This window comes from Tachyglossus aculeatus, chromosome 2 (genome assembly GCF_015852505.1).
Source record: "Tachyglossus aculeatus isolate mTacAcu1 chromosome 2, mTacAcu1.pri, whole genome shotgun sequence".
Lineage (NCBI taxonomy): Eukaryota > Metazoa > Chordata > Mammalia > Monotremata > Tachyglossidae > Tachyglossus > Tachyglossus aculeatus.
The window spans coordinates 133318589-133341519 of NC_052067.1; the positions used below are offsets into that span (position 1 = coordinate 133318589).

The window sequence follows — 22931 nt, forward strand, 5'->3', positions numbered from 1 at the left end:
AGAAAAATAAAGTGACTTGCCCAAAGTTACATAGCTGACAATTGGCAGAGCCGGGATTTTAACCAACGACCTCTGACTCCAAAGCCCGGGCTCGATCCACTGAGCCACGCTGCTTCTCAACTCCCAACGCCATGCTCTTTCCACTTAGCCAGAGTGAAGAGAGCTCCATTCAGCCTATTGGCAGGGTCAGGGATGGCAGTGACACTCTATTCGGGGCCACATTATGGGGCGTTCAGCGGCCCCTTTAGCCCAGAACTACTGGCTTCCCACCCCAAGTACCCCTATGTTATTCCCACCATGGGCAAATTGGGAGAAGTTCTGTTTCCCATATGGAGTAGATTGTTGGGGAAGGAGCTACGGGGATAACCATGGGGAGGAGTAGGGGGAGTAACTAGAAACTGAAACATGCAACACAAGTACCAAAATGCCTCCGTCAGTTTGGTCTCACTGTGGCCCAGGGCACCCACACAGTAAAAGAACAATTCAGTATTTCCCATGTCCCCACTCTGTGGCAAAGTAAAACGCACTAGCGGAAGCAGGACTTATTAACAATAATAGTTATGGTATTTGTTAAGCACTTACTCTGTGCCAGGCACTGTACTAAGTGCTGGGGGGGATACAAGCAAATTGGGTTGGACACAGTCCCTGTCCCACATGGGGCTCACAGTCTCAATCCCCATTTTATAGATGAGGGAACTCAGGCCCAGAGAAGTGAAGTGACTTGCCCAAGGTCACCCAGCTGAAAAGTGGCAGACCGGGGATTAGAACCCATGACCCTCCAACTCCAATGCCCGGGCTCTTTCCACTGAGCCACGCTGCTTCTATTGTCTTCTCCCAAGGGCCTAGTAGAGTGCTTTGCACATGGTAGGTGTTATGTTATAATACCTTAATAAATGCCATTATCATCAAACCAAAGACAGGGTTCCTGCTCTTCATGATCTTACAGTCTAATGGGAGTGACGATCCATCACAAGTCCAGAAAGAACAGGTCATCTCGATCCCCAGACCCTCCACGGCCCCCTTCCCCAGACAAACAAGCCCCGCTGTCTTCTAGCTGAGCCTTCCACCTGCCCCCTAACACAGCCTAATGGGTCTTTCCTTCCTCTCTCAAAGCCACGGCTGCCTCAGCGGAACTCCGTGGCGATACCCGTGACGGAGGCCGCACCAAGAGAGATCTGGCAAGGAGGCTGAGTGCTGGAGAACTGGATGCAGAACCCCGGCAGCAGGTGCCAGGAGAGTCACGGGAGGCGACCAGCCTCCAGGCCCCCCAGCCCCTGGGATGGGACTCCACCCTGAGCACGGAGGGGGACCTCACAGCTTTCTTGGAGGATGTGAAATCCTGGGTGGTCACCAATCCTGAGAAGCAGCTGAAGAAGTTGGTGGATTTCATGCAAAAACTGAATGAGCGAAGGAACGATGACAACGCCTGGAGTCGCATCTGCCTCTCAGATCGGGCTGTGCAGGATTTCCTGGTGAGCATAGCCACCGTTTGCAAGGACCTCCCTCCCCAGGAAGCCAGACTCACTCGGTCCCACCTGCGCCTCCTCCTCAACCCTCACGTCCGCTCCGTGCTAAACTTCCCCCAGGCTCCCTGGCTCCTACAGTGGGTCTGCAGCCCAGAGGAGATGCAGCGGCCCCGGACCGACAGCTCTGAGTTTGCTGACTTTATCCGGATCCTAAAGGAAATCCAGAACGGTGTCCTCAGGGTGGATCCTGACTCTGCATCCCCTGCACCGACGGAGGAGGCTCAGAGACGGGCCACAGCTGCGGTGGGATCTGCACTCAGCTCTCTGCTACAGACACTCAGAGCCACAGACCAGTCAGACACGGAGCTGCTGCTCCTGTCCATTGCAGCCGCAGCAGGCTACGTGGCAGAAAGCCGAACCTTTGGGGGCCTCCTGGGGCGGGAAGAGATCAACTTCTTGTTACAGGAAATGTCAAAAGCCCACGAGACTCACCTGGCCCTCAGAAGGCAGTGTGGGCCCAAGGCGCAGGCCTTCCTGCTGCTCACGGGCCTGACCGTGACTTCTGGGCCCACAGCCCTGACCCTCCAGCAGAAAGAGAAACGTCTGACTGTTATGAGGGAGCACTTGGGAAAGTCCTTGTCCATGGAAGTCGCAGCTGTCCTTTCCAGAGCAGGTGCCGATTGGGAATCTCTGGAGGCAGACCTGAAGTCCCTCATCATGGGAGACAGTGAAACCACAGTCCGTTCTCTGCCAAATGACTTGGAGAGAAAAGAAAGGGAAAGCGTCTCTCAGGACAAGAAACAGATGAATGGCCCGACCCCCAGACCCAGAGACGAGCAGAGGGGAAGTGTTAGAGAGCGGGCAGGGAGAGACAAGCAAGACTTTCTGAGCCTGATCCGAAGGCTGGGCCTGGACCGGTACTACCCCCGGAAGATGGGCAGAGCGGATTTCCACCAGATTTACAAAGCCTCCGTGCATGACAGTCAGCCCCGCACTGACCAGGAATTACCATTTTATTTCCTGCAAAAGCTGCTGATGCTGGACTATCGGCTGAGGTATCTGGTCCGCAAGGATGATGGGAAGACAAGGCTGACCGTGACTGAGTCCCTGAGTCCTGCAGGGAATGGGCGGAACTCCTCAGACCTCCTTAAGGACTTTTTTAACATCCCTGAGACACAGCTGGCTCCCCCTGGCATCACTCAGACGCACATCCATCCAATGGATGTCCAGATGGCGATTTTCCACTGTGCAGACGACTTCACGCGACAGTATATTTCAACCAAACTTTCCATCTGTCAACTGGCTCTTCCGTTTGTGGTGCCCAATCCCTGTACATCCCAAATCGAATTCCCTCTGTGGTCTCTGCGCCAAGTCAAGAAGAGCTGGCGACAGGTGAAGAAATTTGAAGGAGAGAAGAAGATGAAAAGTTATGACTACCAACTAATCAGTCAGGTAGCTACCCACATCGTGTCCTTCCTGAGAGTGGGAAATTCCTTCTCTTCATCCAAGTCCCAGATCCTAAACTCGCTGCTGACTAAACAGAAACACGACATATTTTTCCACCGTCACTGCAGGGGGAGCAGCAAAGACGTTCTCCTGATGGGGGGCGTGGTGGAGGTCTGCTGGTACTGTCCCGGGGGGAAGGACGATGACAATTTTGACAACTGCATCGCCTTTGCCAATCTCCATGGAGACGCCGTAGAACACAAGGCCCAGCTCAGGTTCCTGCAGGAAATCTCTTCCGTCACCGTCGTTCTCTTGTCGGCTTCTGAGCCCAGGGAAAGGAACAGGCAAGTCGTCCGTGAGCTCCTTCAATCGCCAAAACCTTTCATCTGCCTGTTTGATGACAGAGAGAAGATCGTGGGTGGTAACTGCGGCCTCCAAGTGAGAATTGGGATCAAGAACCGAAACGAAGCGGAGTTGATGGAGGAGCTGAGAGCCACGATCACGCACCTCCTGGAGGTTCAGGGAACAGCCCTCAGTGCCGTTGGCTGTGCCAAGATTGCCCGCCGGCACGGGTTCCTCATAGATGAGGACCGCAAGGAATGCAAGGAGGCTGAAACGCTGGCCCGGGCATTGGTGTCTCTCTTGAGAAAACACAAGTTGTCAGCGATAAAGGAAAAGTTCCTGCCCCTCCAAGGAGAATTATGGCACCGGTGGTGTAAGAAGGACAGGGAACTCAGCCATCTGCGTGGGAAAGGGAACCAAAGCATCGAGCAGCACAGGAGTGAGATTGAGGCACAGAAGCAGGAAATTCGGATTGCTCAGTGGCAGAAAGCTTTCCCCCTCAATGCTCCGATGAGATCTATGGTTGATGTTCTCCAGTCCCGATCAGAGGCAAGCGCCAAACTCTACTTTCTGCAGTGGCTAAGTGTCTTTCTGGACAACATGACTGCAGGTCAGCTGGAAGTCCTTCAACAGAAGTATGATATTTTGTGCTCACACGTGCTGACCTTAAAGGTAAAGATGAAGAATGACACAGAGAAACACACACAGACTGTCCTGGAAGCTGTTTCTAAGGAGATAAGTGACTCTACCATTGGGATTGACCATTTACTGAGAGAAGTGGGGCAGATCTACGAAGGTCTTGATGGAGGTTCACCCCAGAAAAACGCAATGCTTCTCTCTCTTCCCCAGATGGCCGCAGACCTGATGGTTGCGGGGTATCCCATGGAACTCGTGGATGGGGATGCTTCCTACGTGCCCCTGAAATGGGTGGGGGCTGTTTTGGACAGGTTAACTGAGATCCTGGGAGACCAGAGGCTGTTTGTGCTTTCCGTCCTGGGTCTCCAGAGCAGCGGGAAGTCCACGCTGCTGAACGCCATGTTCGGTCTGCAGTTCTCTGTCAGTGCGGGGAGATGCAGCCGGGGAGCCTATATGTATCTCCTCAAGGTGGAGGAGAAGGTAAGGGAAGACCTGGGCTTCGACTTTGTGCTCGTCGTGGACAACCAGGGCCTCCAGGCCCCAGAACTCGCCAATACATCACTGAATCGGGACAACGAGCTGGCGACCTTCGTCATCGGCCTCGCTAACCTGACCGTGATCAACATTTTTGGCGAGAGTCCTTCTGAAATGCAGGACATCCTGCAGATCGCGGTCCAGGCCTTCCTGAGGATGAAGAAAGTGAGACTTTCCCCCAGCTGTTTGTTTGTGCATCAGAACATGGGGGAGATCACGGCTAAAGAGCAGAATAAGGAAGGACGCAGGAGGCTCCAGCGGAGACTGGATGAAATGGTGGCGGCGGCCGCAGAGCAAGAACAGATCTCTGACATCACCCGGTTCAGTGACGTGATCCGGTTTGACGTGAACACCCACGTCCATTACTTTGCTCACCAGTGGGAAGGGAATCCCCCCATGGCCCCTCCCAATCCCAGTTACAGCCACAACGTTCAGGACCTGAAGAGTCGGATTCTTACGGTAGCCAAAGAAGAATCTCAAGGCTCCATCTTGAGGGTGTCGGAATTAAAAGTCCGCATCCAGGATTTGTGGAGAGCGGTGATTAATGAGACCTTCGGTTTTAGTTTCAGAAACACCAGGGAGATAGTGGCAATGAACAAACTGGAGACGGTGTATAGCGGCTGGACCTGGCAACTGAGAAGTCACGCGCTGGGTTTGCAGAACCAACTGAACAACCAGATTCAGAATGGAGACCTCCAAGACATCCCCGGAGGACATTTTGAGGCTCCGGTCTTGGAAAAATACACGACCCTCCAGCAAGAACTCGAGAGGCATTTCAGTACGAGTCAAGACGGGGAAATACTGATTCGGTGGAAAGCCGGTTTTGAAGATAAACTAAAAGCCCTTAAAGAAACCCTCGTTTCCGAAATTAGAAGACAGATGAAAGATTTAACAGATTTGAAGAAGAGACAGCATCTACTGAACCAGAAAAAATCAGGGTACGAGAACAAGTTGCTGGTGGAGAGTAGAGAGCTGGCTCTGTCACTAAGAGGAAAGAAATTCAGCGAGAAAGAGCTAAGAGAGAAGTTTAATCAACTCTGGTCCAAGTGGGTTGTCCGAGTGTCCTCGGTTCTCCAGCCAACTAACGAGCCTAATATCCCTGTGGATTTGGAAAGAATCCTCCTGGCACATTTTCCACAGGAACCCAACAGCACCAACCGAATCAGGGATCATTCTCGAAGAAAAATGAGTATTGACTATTCCAAACACATCCAGAAGAAAATAGGTCTCGTATCCACATTGGAGGAGAGTGATAAAATGAACATCGAACAAGCGACGCGTCACATCATGGGTCTGGTCAAGAGAACGATTGACACCCAGGAGAGGCAGAGAGAAGGATACAATTCTAATTATTTCCATGAAATTCTGAGAGTCATAGATACCGAGACAGAATCAGCAGCTAATGGTGCAAGATACGCATTTACAAACCAGTACAAACTGGACCTGGCTCTGTGCTTATTCCAAGAAGCGTCAGAGAGGTTCCAGGATATGCACGCAGCATTCAAAAGAGCAAATGATCCCGTCACCTACTTAGAAAGTAAGAGAGAAGAGTTATTCATCAGCTTTAAAATTGCCTGCCAAGGAGCAGCGGCTTCCACCACAGAGTTTGTTGATTTTTTGTGGGACAAGGTATCTTCTGCTCTGCTCACTGCTGTGTGGGACAAGACAGCCATCGATCTCGCCAGTGACATGAAGGCGAACTTCCCAGCCTTTCAGGGCAACAGATCTGACCTGGAGAGACACATTCTGATTTCCCTCGCGGAAGAAGAAAACTTTGAGAACTACTGGCAGTACATCGATTCTCCCAGGGAGTTTTTCAGGAGTTACGTCGAAAAACAGATAGAAGCTTATTGCTCCACCCAAAACTGGGAAAAACTGAACAGCGCCCTGTTGCTCAATATAGAGATTTTCAAGGAACTTGTTCTTGCAGCCATTCGCAATTCGACCGACGCTGCTCAAACCAAGAACGGCTCAGTGTCCCTGTGGTTGGACGAATTTTGTAAACACCTGGGGAATCGCTTACCTCTTCCCCGAGGAGAACTGAAGATTGTTGAACACCAGGAGGCCCTGGACGTGGAGCTGGTCAGAGGGGCCATGAGCGAGGCCTTGGCTGCAGCCGGGCAGAGACTGGTCCAGACCTGTAGCCAGCTGGCTCCGGGCAAGGTGGGACCCAAAATTCAGGCCATGCTTTCTGCCCAGTTCTGCGGCTGCTGGGAGCAATGTCCCTTCTGCAAAGCGGTCTGCACCAACACGCTTCCCGATCACGACGGAGACCACAGCGTCCTCTTCCATCGCCCTGAGGCCATGAGCGCTTACAAGTGGGATAAAACAGAGAACTTTTCAGTGGACTTCTGCACCAGTTTGGTAGCAAGTGACTGCACCATAGTGCTGTCTAGTGGCAAAAGAATCCCATGGAAGTTGTATCGCCAGGCCGGAGGGGAGCACGCCACGTGGAGCATCACCCCAGACGCATCCGCCCGGCCCTACTGGAAGTGGTTCCTGTGCCGCTTCCGGGCCCAGCTGGAAGAGACCTGCAGGAAGAAATTCAAGGGCCGAGGCCAGATCCCTGATGCCTGGACCGCTATTACCAAGGAAGCCGTCCTCGCTGACCTAAAAAAGACCTGACGGCCGATAGCCCCAACAGATGTTGGTCTGCATCATTCCAGACTGATGTTGGATACTGTGAATGTCTGAAAATTACCTCCGGTATGCCTCAGTGTAAAAAGTTAAGCAAATCCTTGGCCTCCTCTGTGCCTCTGAATCTTTCCTGGTGAAAGCCAGGAGATATAAGACATCCTCAGGTTATCCCAGGATGGGGATCGATCAATCGATCGGTTGTATTTATTGAACAATTTATTGTGTGCAAAGCACTGTTTTAAGCACTTGGGAGAGTACCATATAACAGACTGAGCTTACTGACTGAGCTCACAGTCTAGAGGGGGAAGGCGAGAACACTCGGGAAGCTTCATTCTGGGACAGAATGATTGATTGATTGATTGATTGACAGAAATTTTCAGAGAGGATATCCAGAGGTCTCTGTCCTGAGGCTGTTGCAGGAAGGTAGAGGCAGAGCAGCACAGACACACACACACACACACACACACACACACACCACACCACCACCCATCATCATCATCAATCGTATTTATTGAGCGCTTACTATGTGCAGAGCACTGTACTAAGCGCTTGGGAAGTACAAATTGGCAACATATAGAGACAGTCCCTACCCAACAGTGGGCTCACACCCTGGCCAACCTTCCTGCCAGCTCTCCCTCCGGCCTGTCTGCTTAGACAAGGGGAGTGAGATGAAACGACAGGGTGGGAGGGTAAGAGAGAGTAGTCTCCGTGGGAGATATGTAAGGTCCTTGCATGGAAATGTCCAGTACTCCCAGTTCTGGGGAAAACGGGCCCACCCCAAGACCAGTGAACTCAGTTGATCCCTCTCTGACCCATCTCTTCTCCCACAGTTGTCATTCATTCATTCAATCTTATTTATTGAGCACTTACAGTGTGCAGAGCACTGTTCTAAGCACTGGACTGGCAACCCTGAACTGTGTCTGTCTCCCCCTCTAGACTGTACACTCGTTGTGAGCAGGGAGTGTGTCTATCACCCCTGTTGTACTCTCCCAAGCCCTTAGGACAGTGCTCTGCACAGAGTAAGCACTCAATAAATACCACTGATGGTGATGATCCCACCTACTTCCCTACCTGCTGGCCAACTGGAATTGAGGAGTGCCCAACAGTGCCGCTGACCTTCCTGGGAGTCCATCTCCCAGGGACTTCCAGCCGTGCTTCCCCCAAACAAGCCACAGTCCTTCCAGCCCACTGGAGGAGATAATTCCCCAAGCCTAGCAAACAGGCACCAGTCATGCATGTGAGGTGGAAAAGTAGCCTAGAGGATGCTAGGCAAGACTTGGCATAGTCTGAGTGCCAAGATGCAAACCCAAGGAGGCTGGGGAACAGAGCGGCTGGGTAGGTTCTACCAACGTCTATCTGCACACCCGACTCCTACAGACGGAGCAGGTTTTGGGTGGGGGGTGGTTGTCTCCCTTGTTCCACCACAGTGGGAAGGACCCAAAAGCAGTGGCAGGGGCAGCACAAAATAGAGAAGCTGCGTGCCCTGGTGAAAAGACCACGGGATTGGAAGTCAGACGGTGCCTCAGTTCCCTCATCTGTAAAATGGGGATTAGGACTGTGAGCCCCATGTGGGACACTGACTGAGTCCAACCTGATTAGCTGGGCCACCCCAGGTTCCCACTTCAGCGGGGATAATAATAATGATGATGATGGTATTTGTTAAGCACTTAGCATGTGCCAAGCCCTGTTTTAAGCGCCGGAGTAGATACAAGGTAAGTGGGTTGTCCCCCGTGGGGCTCACAGACTTAATCCCCATTTTGTAGATGAGGTCACTGAGGCCCAGAGAGGTGAAGTGACTTGCCCGAAGTCACCCAGCTGACAAACGGCGGAGCCGGGATTAGACTCCCAAGCCCGGGCTCTTTCCACTGAGCCACGCGGCTTCTCCGCTTGGGATCTGTGAACCATTGCACCATTGGTAGCAGCAGGGAGGGGAGAGGATGGAGAGAAGGAGGAAGAGGAGGGAGGAAGGAAGAAAGGGTGGTTGCTACAAAGTAACTGCTGCCACCACCATGGCTGCAGTCAGTCAGCCAATCATATTTATTGAGTGCTTACTGTGTGCAGAGTGCTGTATTAACTACCCGGGAGAGTTCAATATAGCAGACACATTCCCTGCCCACAACGAGCTTACAGTCTAGGGGGGATAATAATAATTGTGGCATTTGTTATACGCTTACTAAGTGCCAGGCATTGTACTAAGCTCTGGGGTGGATATAAGCGAACCAGGATTAGAACCCAGGTCCTTTTGACTCCCAAGCCCGTGTTCTATCCACTAGGCATAGTGGAGAAGCAGCGTGGCTCAGTGGAAAGAGCCTGGGCTTTGGAGTCAGAGGTCATGGGTTCAAATCCCAGCTCTGCCACTTGTCAGCTGTGCGACTTTGGGCAAGTCACTTAACTTCTCTGGGCCTCAGTTCCCTCATCTGTAAAATGGGGATGAAGACTGTGAGTCCCACGTGGGACAACCTGATTACCTTGTATCTACCCTAGCACTTAGAACAGTGCCTTGCACATAGTAAGTGCTTAACAAATACCAACATTATTATTATTAGGCCACGAGAACCACACTGCTTCAGTTGGCCCATTTGGGGCTCGGCACAAATGAAGGTTTCCAGCCCAGCGGATATGGCAGATCTTTTTTTTTCTTTATAATGGTTTTTGTTAAGCACTTACAATGTGCCAGGCACTGTACTAAGCATCGGGGTGGATACAGGCTAATCAGGTTGGACACAGTCCCTGGAGCTCACAATCTCAATCCCAATTTTACAAATGAGGTAACTGAAGCACCTAGAAGTTAAGTGATTTACCCAAGGTCACCCAGCAGATAAGTGGCAGAGCTGGGATTAGAACTCAGGCCACTGCTCTACTGGCTAGGCCATATTGCTTCTCTTTTACTTAATCAGTTTTTGGGGGGGATTTTTTTTTTTAATGGTATTTGTTAAGTGCTTACTCTGTGCCAGGCACTGTTCTAAGCCCCGGGGGTAGATATAAGATAATCAGGTTGGGCAGAGTCCATGTCCCATAGAATAATAATAATAATAATAATAATGTTGGTATTTGTTAAGTGCTTACTATGTGCCAAGCACTGTTCTGAGCACTGGGGAGATACAAGGTAATCAAGGTTGTCCCATGTGGGGCTCACAGTCTTAATCCCCATTTGACAGATGAGGTAACTGAGGCCCTATATGTTTGGTTTTGTCTCCCCCTTTTAGACTGTGAGCCCACTGTTGGGTAGGGCCTGTCTCTATATGTTGCCAATTTGTACTTCCCAAGCGCTTAGTACAGTGCTCTGCACACAGTAAGCGCTCAATAAATATGATTGATTGATTGATTAAAGTGACTTGCCCAAAGTCACACAGCTGACAAGCGGCAGAGCTGGGATTAGAACCCACGACCTCTTTCCACTTAGCTACGCTGCCTCTCTGCAAGCGGCTTGAAGTCTTCATCCCCATTTTACAGATGAGGTAACTGAGGCCCAGAGAAGTGAAGTGATTTGCCCAAAGTCAAACAGTAGAAAAGTGGCAGAGGCAGGATTAGAACCCAGGTCATTCTGACTCTGAGGCCTGTGCTCTATCCACTAGGCCACGCTGCTACTCTAGTATATTAAACCTACTTTATTAGGTGTGGAAAGCAAACCAAACACATTTAATAATTGTGATATTTGTTAAGCGCTTACTCTGTGCCAGGCACCGTATTAAACACTGGGTTGGATGCAAGCAAATCGGGTTGGACACAATCCCGGTCCCATCCAGGCCCGGGAAGCAGTGTGGCTCAGTGGAAAGAGCACGGGCTTGGAAGTCAGAGGTCACGGGTTCAAATCCCGGCTCTGCCAGTTGTCAGCTGTGTGACTTTGGGCAAGTCACTAAACTTCTCTGTGCCTCAGTTACCTCATCTGTAAAATGGGGATGAAGACCGTGAGCCCCCCATGGGACAACCTGATCACCTTGTATCCTCCCCAGCGCTTAGAACAGTGCTTTGCATATAGTAAGTGCTTAACAAATGCCATCATTATTATTATTCATTCATTCATTCCACTGTATTTATTGAGCGCTTACTGTGTGCAGAGCACTGTACTAAGCGCTTGGGAAGTACAAGTTGGAAACATATAGAGACGGTCCCTACCCAACAGTGGGCTCACAGTCTAGGAGGGGGAGGCCTGATGGATACAGCACGGGACCTGGATTCTAACCCTGACTCTGCCACTTGGCTGCTGTGTGACCCAAGGCTCACAGTCTCAACTCCCATTTTACAGATGAGGTAACTGAGACACAGAGAAGTGAATTGATTTGCTCAAGGTCACCCAGCAGACAAGTGGGGGGGCTGGGATTAGAACCCATGACCTTCTGACTCATAGGCCCGGGTTCTATCCACGGCACCGTGCTGTTTCAGAGTCAGGTCACCCCACCAGGGCGACACAGGAGCCCGTGAAGACCCCAGAGACCTGCCAGCAATGAGTCGGGAAGCGACCAGGCCCCAGGGGGAGCCTGGGGAGGGGAAAAAAAGCTGCCACCAGGGAGAAGCGGCTAAATCCCCAGTTCAATCAATCAATCAATCGTATTTATTGAGCGCTTACTGTGTGCAGAGCACTGTACTAAGCGCTTGGGAAGTACAATTTGGCAACATATAGAGACGGTCCCTACCCAACAGTGGGCTCACAGTCTAGAAGACAGTCTAGTTGTTTCATCGCTCAGAGGAGGGGAGCTCTCCTTGACAACAAAAGGCAGCAGGAGAAACTGGGGGAGGACAGGAGGAAAAACAGGGAGCTGAGGGAGGGGCTGCTCCTCCTGACAGCTGGATCTCGCCCCTTGTGCAAGGGCTGTGGGAGCTGCAACCGACAGCTCTCCGCCTCCATGCTGTCCCCCGTCTGCAAATTCCCGCAGCCGTCACCCAGAGCGCCGGTCCAGGGGTGCCCTGAAGCCTGCCAGGGCCGCGGTATTTATGGCTATTGAAATAGTTCGACGGGCTTCAGGACACAAGGGATGGGGGGCTCATTTCTGAGGACGTCCAGGAGGTGACAGCCCTCTGGCCGCTGCGTTGGGCGTGTTGGCGTGAATTGCTCCCCTCTCTCTTTCCCGCTGGGCCACACGGGCTGGGGCCTGCCCGGGTCAGATGGCCAGTTGCAGTCCGAGGGTGACCCTCCCTTTTTCGATAGTCCAGCCAAGGCTGGGCACCGCAATAGTGCTCACACTCACAGAGATGGGTTCAGTCCCCCTGCCTCCCTGGCAGGGGCAGGGACGGGGGTCAGGACGAAGGGGCAGGGGCGGACAGCCCTCCAGCAGGAACTCCCACAGCCTCCGCTTCTGCTGCCACGCCGAGAGGAGAGGTCGGATCCGTCTAGACTCTAGACTCGTGGTAAGATTGTAGTAATAATAACAATGATAGCATTGATTAAGTGCTTACTATGTGCAAAGCATTCATTCATTCATTCATTCAATTGTATTTATTGAGCGCTTACTGTGTGCAGAGCACTGTACTAAGCGCTTGGGAAGTACAGGTTGGCAACATATAGAGACGGTCCCTACCCAAAAGCAGGCTCACAGTCTAGAAGGGGGAGACAGATAAAGCACTGTTCTAAGTACTGGGGAGGTTACGAGGTGATCAGGTTGTCCCATGGGGGGCTCACAGTCTTCATCCCCATTTTACAGATGAGGTAACTGAGGCGCAGAGAATAATAATAATAATAATGGCATTTATTAAGCACTTACTATGTGCAAAGCACTGTTCTGAGCGCTGGGGAGGTTACCAGGTGATCAGGTTGTCCCACGGGGGGCTCACAGTCTTAGTCCCCATTTTCCAGATGAGGTCACTGAGGCCCAGAGAAGCGGAAAGTCACATAGCTGGCAGTTGGCAGAGTCGGACTCTGAACCCATGATCTCCAAAACCCGTGCTCTTTCCACTGAGCCACACGGCTTCTGTAGTAGGAGAGTAGAGAGGTGAGCTAGGAAGGGGCAAGGTGATTGAAGTGCTCTAAAGTCAATGGTGAGGACCCCCACAGTTAAGGTGTCGGAAGCAGAGGACCTCTCCATCACTTGTCTATTGGGTGACCTTGCGTAGTCGCTTAATTTCTCTGGGCCTCAGTCACCTCATCTGCAAAACGGGGATTAGGAGGGAGTGTGAGCCCTCTGTGAGACAGGGACCGTGTCCAACCCGATTAGCTTGTATCCACCCCAGTGCTTCACCTTTACCGTCGCACCTGGAGAGTTTCCAGGACACTACCAGTCACGACTACAGGAGGGAGAGTCAAGCAGAGGAATACCCATTCCATTATGGAAGTGGGGCATTCTGAGAGAGATGTTTCTATCGTGTCGCTCTGGGTCGGACACGACGGCGTAAGACAACGACAACAACCCCAGTGCTTAGTACGGTGTCTGGCACAGAGTAAACACTTAACAAATAATGTTTAAAAAAAAAAGGACAAAAGGACTTTGGAGATGGAGGAAGCCGTGGATTGAAAGATTTAGATGGGAGGGTGTTCCAGGAGGAGAATATGGGCTGGAACAAGAAGTCAAGAGTTGCAACAAGAATGAGGCCCAGTGAGTAGGATACCTTGAGAGAAGTAAAGAGTGAGAACTGGATTGTAGTGGGAGAAGAGGTGGAGAGAGGAAGAAAGCTGCTGGAATGATTTGAACGCAATGGCCAGGAATTTCTGCTCAGCATCGAGAGGGAAAGGTAACTACTGAAGGTTTTTGAGAAGGTGTAGTGGAACATCAGTTCGCCGCTCAGAAGAGGTAAATGATTCCCAAGATATTTACAAAAATCATCCAGCTACAGGAGATACTGAGTCATTACCATTCTGAGCAATATCAAGTGATCTACAAATAACTGAGAAAACTTAAAACATTTCCTTTAAAAAAAAATCTAGACAGAGAGTTACAAAATCCTTCTGTTTTTCTAATCTTTGAACTGAACGATAAACCCCAACCCAGTTCCCAATGCCATTTCTAAAATAGTCTCTGGGAAAATGAATTTATTTCCAAGTTTTCTTCTTTCCCCAAGGAAATCTGAATCATTTCTCCAGGTCAGAAATGTTGCCACTGATGGCCAGGAAACTAAATCTCCTGTTACCAGCAAGGTCATGGGTTGTCTCCTGCCAGATCGTCCCAGACAACGCGGCAGTAACCTGTTCCCCAAGAATCAACAATCGATTAATAATATTTATTGACTGCTCACTCTGTGCAGAGCACTGTACTAAGTGCTTGGGTGAACAGACGTGATTCCTGCCCTCAAGAAGCTTGCGGTAAACTTCGGGTAGACAGGGAATGTGTCTGTTACATCGATATCTTGTACTCTCCCAAGCGCTTAGTACAGTGCTCTGCACACAGTAGCACTCGATAAACACGGTTGATTGATTGACTGCAGTCCAGGGAGAGAGACAGACACTAAAATAAATGACAGGTAGACGGAAGCAAATCAACGAATACTGCAATGGACCCTCAGAAATCTTAAAGGCTGGGGAAAGGTCTGCCTCTTGCTTTTTAAGTTTGTGTTGAGATCATTTGTCCTCTTGACTGTTGAGTGTGAAACCCAAGATCTTTCTGCTGCCTTTTGGCAGTCATGTGTTGTTAGTAATAGTAGTAATAATATTTATTAAGTGCTTAGTGTGTGCAAAGCTCTGTATTAAGTGCTGGGAAAGAAGGAAGGGGTGAGAATTAGACACGGCCCCTGGCCTTGAGGGGTTCATAATGTAAGACCTAGTGCTAAGAGCACAGGTTTCGCAGTCAGAGGTTGCGGGTTCTAATCCCGACTCCACTACTTGTCTGCTGTGTGACCTTGGGCAAGTCACTGTACCTCGTTCTCGCCCGTCCCGCCGTGGACTCCCGGCCCATGTCCTCCCCCGGCCTGGAATGCCCTCCCTCCGCAAATCCGCCAAGCTAGCTCTCTTCCTCCCTTCAAAGCCCTACTGAGAGCTCACCTCCTCCAGGAGGCCTTCCCAGATTGAGCCCCCTTTCTCCTCTCCTCCTCTCCATACCCCCCGCCCTACCTCCTTCCCCTCCCCACATTTGTATATACTTGTACAGATTTATTACTCCATTTATTTTACTTGTACATATTTACTATTCTATTCATTTTATTAATGATGTGCATATAGCTTTAATTCTATTTGTTCTGACCATCTTGACACCTGTCTGTCTACATGTTTTGCTTTGTTGTCTGTCTCCCCCTTCTAGACTGTGAGCTCGTTGTTGGGTAAGGACCGTCTCTATATGTTGCCGACTTGTACTTCCCAAGCGCTTAGTACAGTGCTCTGCACACAGTAAGCGCTCAATAAATACGATTGAATGAATGAACTTCTCTGTGCCTCAGATACCTCATCTATAAAATGGGGATTAAGAGTATGAGCCTCACGTGGGACAGGGACTGCATCCAACTTCATTACCTTGTACCTATCCCAGCGCTTAGAACACTGCTTGGCACATAGTAAGAGTTTAACAAATACCACAATTATTATTATTATTAAGAATAAATGGGGAAGAGGGGACAGGCAACGGTCATATAAGGAGAAGAGAAACAATAAGAACACTGAACCAGCATAATCGATGAGGACAAATACAGAAAATAAAAAAACAAACAGTAGGGCACAGTGGCTAGTGGGAACAGAGGTTCAGATTCCTCTCTGTTCAGAATCCAATAGTCACAACCACAGACACAGCAGTCGCTTCGGCAGTAGCCACCACTATCTACCCAGTATCCGGTATTTTTTAATGGCATTTGTTAAGAGCTTACTATGTGCCAGGCACTATACTAAGCACTGGGGTAAATACAAGCTAATCAGGTTGGCCATAGGTCCCACACTGTGCTCACAATCTTAATCCCCAATAATGCAGAGGCGGTAACTGAGTCACAGAAAAGTGACTTACCCAAAGTCCCACAGCAGACAAGTGGCAGAGTCAGGATTAGAACTCAGGTCCTTCTGATTCCCAGGCCTGTGCTCTTTCCACTAGGTCACACTAGGTCTTCTGCCCACTGCTTTTGGGACCTTCCCACCGAGGGAGAACAAAGGAGACAAATATTCAGTGTGGAATATTAAGCCATGGGGGCAAATGAGTTCTCCAGGGGAGTGGATGGAGATGGAGAAGGGAAGGGGGCCCAGAACTTATCCTTGAGGGACCCCCGCATTTAGCGGGTGGGAACAGAGGATGAGCCCACAAAAGAGATTGAGAACGTGTGACCTGTGTGCGGAACACTGTACTAAATGCTTTGGAGAGTGCAATGGGGTTGGTAGGTACAATCCTTGCTTTAGTTTCATCTTCCGCTCAGCAGTTGATAAAGCCAGCCAGCTAGTGAGTGATATTTAATGAGCATCTATTGGGTGTGAAGCACCCCACTAAATGTAATGGATAGGATCCCTGCCCTCAAGGATTTTATAATCTAACAGGAAGATAGAGACCTAACTTTCCCATCACAACTGACATCACCATTACAGTGCCCTGCCCACAAGCAGGGCACTGACTGATTATCCACATCCCAAGTTCACAACCTTAGTAGTCCCTTCAACTTGTCCCTCAGCACGGAGCCGTCAACGCAGCTCCCTCCAGTTACACCCCGTCGCCCTCCTACCATTCCTCTCCAAACTCCTTGAGTGAGTTAATTACACCTGCTGTCTCAAGTTCCTCTCCTCCAATTTTCTCCCTGAACCCCTCCAATCTGGCTTCCGTCCCCTTCGCTCCATAGAAACCGCCTCTCCAAGGTCACAAATGATCTCCTTCTAGCCAAATCCACTGGTCTCTATGCCATCCTAATCCTCCTCTTCCTTCTCCTCGACCTCTCAGCTGCCTTCGGCCGCCCCCTTCTCCTGGGAATATTACCCAAACTCGGCTTCACTGACACTGTCCGCTCCCTGGTTCTCCTCCTATCTCTCTGGCCACTCCTTCTCAGTCCCTTTCGTGGGCTCCTTCTTTGTTCCCACCCCCTAAATGTGGGGGTCCTTCAAGGATCAGTTCTGGGTCCCCTTCCATTCTCCATCTACGTCCACTCCCTTGGAGAACTCATTTGCTCCCGTGGCTTTAAATAGCACCTCTATGCAGATGATCCTCAAATCAACATCTCCAGCCCTGATCTTTCTCCCTCTCTGCACTCTCTCATTTCCTCCTGCTTCAAAACAACTCCACTTGGATGCCCTCCCATCACCTCAAACTTAATATGTCTAAAACAGAACACTTTCTCTTCCCACTCAAACCCTGCCCTCTCCATGACTTTCCCATCACCCTTCCTGTCTCACAAGCCTTGGCGTTATGCTTGACTCCTCTCTCTCATTCGACCCGCCTAGTCAATCCACCACAAAATCCTGTTGATTCCACCTTCCCAGCGTCGCTAAAATTTGTCCTTTCCTCTCCATCCAAACTGCTAACACATTAATCTAATTACTTATCCTATCCTTGATTATTGTATCAGTCTCTTTGCTGCCCATCCAGCCTCCTGTCTCTCCCCACTCCGGTCCACACTTCACTCTGCTGCCCAGATCCTTTTTGTCCGTGTCTACCAACTCTGTTATACTGTACTTCCAAGCGCTTAGAACAGTGCTCTGCAGGCGGTAAGCGCTCAATAAATTAGACTGATTGACAATAGCAACTTATTTCCCTCCTTATCAAATATAAATTCCTTAACCCGACTCCAGATCTCTTCATGCCCAAACCCCCAACTAACCTTCTCAATCAATAAATCAATCCTGCTCACATCCTTCCCAGTGTCTGAAACTCCCTTTTCCTTTCATCATCATCATCAATCATATTTATTGAGCGCTTACTATGTGCAGAGCACTGTACTAAGCGCTTGGGAAGTACAAATTGGCAACATATAGAGACAGTCCCTACCCAACAGTGGGCTCACACAGCCCTCCCCTTTTTCAAAGCCTCCCTGAAAAATCCAGCTCCTTCAGATCTTCCCCGACTAATTTTTACCACGTTATGTCATGCCTTCCTTATAGCCAGCCTTAGAATCCATTATTAATAATAACAATAATAGTAGTGCTAATTAAGTGGCTTCCGAGTGCTCAACCCTGGGGGAGATAAAGGATAATCCAGTGGAAAATCTAAGGCATTCAAAGCATTTAAAGCCCTCTAGACTGAGAGCTCCTTGTGGGAGGGAACATATCTACCACTCTTTTTATTGTACTTTCCCAAGCACTTAGTTCACCGCTCTGTTCTAGAAATACGATTGACTGCTACAGTCCCTGTCCTACTCAGGGAGCCCCATTTTATAGAAGGGCAGATAATAATTGCAATCATTATGGTATTTGTTAAGCGCTTACTATGTGCCAAGCACTGTTCTAAGCGCTGGAGTAGATAGAGGGCACGTGGGCCTCACACTTTTAATCCCCATTTTACAGATGAGGTAACTGAGGTACAGAGAAGTTAAGTGACTTGCCCAAGGTCACACGCAGGTGAGTGTCGCAGCCGGAATTAGAACCCAGGCCTTTAGACTCCCTGTCTTGTGCTCTTTACACTAGGCCACGTGGCTTAATATTCATAGCGTGGCTCAGTGGAAAGAGCCCGGGCTTTGGAGTCAGAGGTCATGGGTTCGAATCTGGACTGTGAGCCCACTGTTGGGTAGGGACCGTCTCTATATGTTGCCAACTTGGACTTCCCAAGCACTTAGTACAGTGCTCTGCACACAGTAAGCGCTCAATAAATACGATTGAGTGAATGAATGAATGAATGAATGAATCCCGGATCCTCCACATGTCTGCTGTGTGACCTTGGGCAAGTCACTTCACTTCTCTGGGCCTCAGTGACCTCATCTGTAAAATGGGGATTCAGACTGTGAGCCCTACGTGGGACAACCTGATCGCCTTGTATCCCCCCGGCGCTTAGAACAGTGCTTTGCACATAGTAAGCGTTTAACATATGCTATTATTATTATTATTCATTCATTCAATCGTATTTATTGAGTGCTGACTGTGTGCAGAGCACTGTACTAAGTCCAATTCGGCAACAGATAGAGACAATCCCTAAGCAACAACGGGCTTACAGTCTATAAAGGGGTGACAGACAACAAAACAAAACAAGTAGACAGGTGTTAATACCATCAAAATAAATAGAATTACATGATGATGATGATGATGGTATTTGTTACGCACTTACTACATGCGAAGCACTGTTCTAAGCACTGGGGGGGATTCAAGGTGATCAGGTTGTCCCACGTGAGGCTCACAGTCTTAATCCCCATTTTTTACAGATGAAGTAACTGAGGCACAGAGGAGTGAAGTGACACGCCCAAAGTCAGACAGCTGACAAGTGGCGGAGCTGGGACTAGAGAAGCAGTGTGGCTCAGTAGAAAGAGCCCGGGCTTGGGAGTCAGAGGTCGTGGGTTCTAATCTAATCTTGGCCCTGCCACTTGTCAGCTGTGTGACTTGGGGCAAGTCACTGAGAGGAGCAGCGTGGCTCAGTGGAAAGAGTCCGGGCTTGGGAGTCAGCGGTTATGGGTTCTAATCCCCACTCCGCTGCAAGACAACAAGCAGCATGGCTCAGGGGAAAGAGCCCGGGCTTTGGAGTCAGAGGTCATGGGTTCAAATCCCATCTCCGCCACTTGTCAGCTGTGTGAATTTGGGCAAGTCACTTCACTTCTCTGGGCCTCATCTGTAAAATGGGGATTAAGACAGTGAGCCTCATGTGGGACAACCTGATCAATTTGTAACCTCCCCAGCGCTTAGAACAGTGCTTTGCACATAGTAAGTGCTTAATAAATGCTATTATTATTATTATTATTTTGTATCCCCCCAGTACTTGGAACAGTGCTTGGCACATAGTAAGCGCTTAACAAATACCATTATCATTATTATTCTCCATGCTTCAGTGACATTATCTGTAAAATGAGGATTAAGACTGTGAGCCCACTGTTGGGTAGGAACCGTCTCTATATGTTGCCAACTTGTACTTCCCAAGCGCTTAGTACAGTGCTCTGCACACAGTAAGCGCTCAATAAATACGATTTGAAGAAGAAGACTGTGAGCCCCACGTGGGACAACCTGATTACCTTGTATCCCAGTGCTTAGAACAGTGCTTGGCACATAGCACTTAACAAATGCCATTATTATTATTATTATTATTATTATTAATCCCCATTCTACAGATGAGGGAACTGAGGCCCAGAGAAGTGAAGTGTCTTGCCCAAAGTCACACAGGGGACAAGGGGTGGAGCGGGATTAGAACCCAGGGCCTCTGACTCCCAAGCCTGGGCTTTTGGCACTGAGCCAGGCTGCTTCTCTAAAATGAGGATGAAGACTGTGAGCCCCCCGTGGGACAACCTGATCACCTTATAACCTCCCCAGTGCTTAGAACAGTGCTTTGCACATAGTAAGTGCTTAATAAATGTCATCATTATTATTATTATTGTCATTATTATTATTCCCAGTGCTTAGAACAGTGCTTTGCACATAGTAAGCGCGTAATAAATGCCATCATTATTATTATCATTATTATTATTCCCAGCGCTTGGAACAGTGCTTTGCACATAGTAAGCACTTAATAAACGCCATCATTATTATTATTATCATTATTATTATTCAAAGCACTTAGAACAGTGCTTTGCACATAGTGAGCACTTAGTAAATGCCATCATTATTATTATTATCATTATTATTCCCAGCGCTTAGAACAGTGCTTTGCACATAGTAAGCGCTTAATAAATGCCATCGCAGCATGGCTCAGTGGAAAGAGGCCGGGCTTTGGAGTCTGAGGTCATGGGTTCAAATCCCCGCTCCGCCACTTGTCAGCTGGGTGACTCTGGGCAAGTCACTTCACTTCTCTGGGCCTCATCTGTAAAATGGGGATGAAGGCTGTGAGCCATCTTGTAACCTCCCCAGCGCTTAGAACAGTGCTTAGCACATAGTAAGCGCTTAATAAATGCCATCATTATTATTACTATCATTATTATTATCATCCCCAGCGCTTAGAACAGTGCTTTGCACTTAGTAAGTGCTTAATAAATGCCATCATTATTATTTCACCCCCTCCATGCCGGGCCAAGCTAGCTCTCTTCCTCCCTTCAAAGCCCTACTGAGAGCTCACCTCCTCCAGGAGGCCTTCCCACACTGAGCCCCCTCCTTCCTCTCCCCCTCCTCCCCCTCCCCATCCCCCCGCCTTACCTCCTTCCCCTCCCCACAGCACCTGTATATATGAATATATGTTTGTACAGATCTAATACTCTATTTATTTATTTATTTTACTTGTACATATTTATTCTATTTATTTTATTTTGTTAGTATGCTTTGTTTTGTTGTTTGTCTCCCCCTTCTAGACTGTGAGCCCGCTGTTGGGTAGGGACCGTCTCTAGATGTTGCCGACTTGTCCTTCCCAAGCGCTTAGTCCAGTGCTCTGCACACAGTAAGTGCTCAATAAATACGATTGAATGAATGAATGATCTGTCCTTCCCAAGCGCTTAGTCCAGTGCTCTGCACACAGTAAACGCTCAATACGAATGAATGAATGAATGAATGATCTGTCCTTCCCAAGCGCTTAGTCCAGTGCTCTGCACACAGTAAGCGCTCAATAAATACGATTGAATGAATGAATGAATGATCTGTCCTTCCCAAGCGCTTAGTCCAGTGCTCTGCACACAGTAAACGCTCAATACGAATGAATGAATGAATGATCTGTCCTTCCCAAGCGCTTAGTCCAGTGCTCTGCACACAGTAAGCGCTCAATAAATACGATTGAATGAATGAATGAATGATCTGTCCTTCCCAAGCGCTTAGTCCAGTGCTCTGCACACCGTAAGCGCTCAATAAATATGATTGAATGAATGAATGATTTGTCCTTCCCAAGCGCTTAGTCCAGTGCTGTGCACACAGTAAGCGCTCAATAAATACGATTGAATGAATGAATGAATGATCTGTACTTCCCAAGTGCTTAGTCCAGTGCTCTGCACACAGTAAGCGCTCAATAAATACGATTGAATGAATGATCTGTACGCCCAAGCGCTTAGTCCAGTGCTCTGCACACAGTAAGCGCTCGCTTGTACAAACTTATTACTTTATTTATTTTACTTGTAAATATTTACTATTCTATTTATTTTGTTAATGATGTGCATCTAGCTTTACTTCTATTTATTCTGATGACTCGACTCTTGTCCACCTGTTTTGTTTTGTTGTCTATCTCCCCCTCCTAGACTGTGAGCCCGCTGTTGGGTAGGGACCGTCTCTATATGTTGCCAACTTGTACTTCCCAAGCGCTTAGTACAGTGCTCTGCACACAGTAAGCGCTCAATAAATACGATTGAATGAATGAATACAATTGAGCCCACTGTTGGGTAGGGACCGTCACTAGATGTTGCCGACTTGTACTTCCCAAGCGCTTAGTACAGTGCTCTGCACACAGTAAGTGCTCAATAAATACGATTGAATGAATGATCTGTACTACCCAAGGGCTTAGTCCAGTGCTCTGCACACAGTAAGCGCTCATGTTTGTACAGATTTATTACTCTATTTTACTTGTACATATCTACTATTCTATTTATTTTGTCAATGATGTGCATCTCCATCCCCCCCATCTTACCTCCTTCCCTTCCCCACAGCACCTGTATATATGTATATATGTTTGTACATATTTATTACTCTATTTATTTATTTATTTCTTTTGCTTGTACATATCTATTCTGTTTATTTTATTTTGTTAGTATGTTTGGTTTTGTCTCCCCCTTTTAGACTGTGAGCCCACTGTTGGGTAGGGACTCTCTATATGTTGCCAATTTGTACTTCCCAAGCGCTTAGTACAGTGCTCTGCACATAGTAAGCGCTCAATAAATACGATTGATGATGATGATGATGATCTAGCTTTACTTCTACTTATTCTGATGACTTGACTCCTGTCCACCTGTTTTGTTTTGTTGTCTATCTCCCCCTCCTAGACTGTGAGCCCGTTGTTGGGTGGGGACCGTCTC

At 48.9% G+C, this 22931-nt stretch overlaps 1 protein-coding gene across 1 annotated transcript in view; it reads left to right on the forward strand.

Annotated features, from left to right (window-relative positions):
- The window catches only part of LOC119920462 (interferon-induced very large GTPase 1-like), a 28958-nt gene extending 21823 nt beyond the window's left edge, over positions 1–7135 (forward strand). Inside the window, exon 10 of the mRNA XM_038740865.1 lies at positions 1114–7135. Within this exon, the coding sequence (XP_038596793.1) occupies positions 1114–7049 (5936 nt within the window). The 3' untranslated portion in view covers positions 7050–7135. The remainder of the gene's footprint in view (positions 1–1113) is intronic.
- Positions 7136–22931: the final 15796 nt, after the last annotated feature.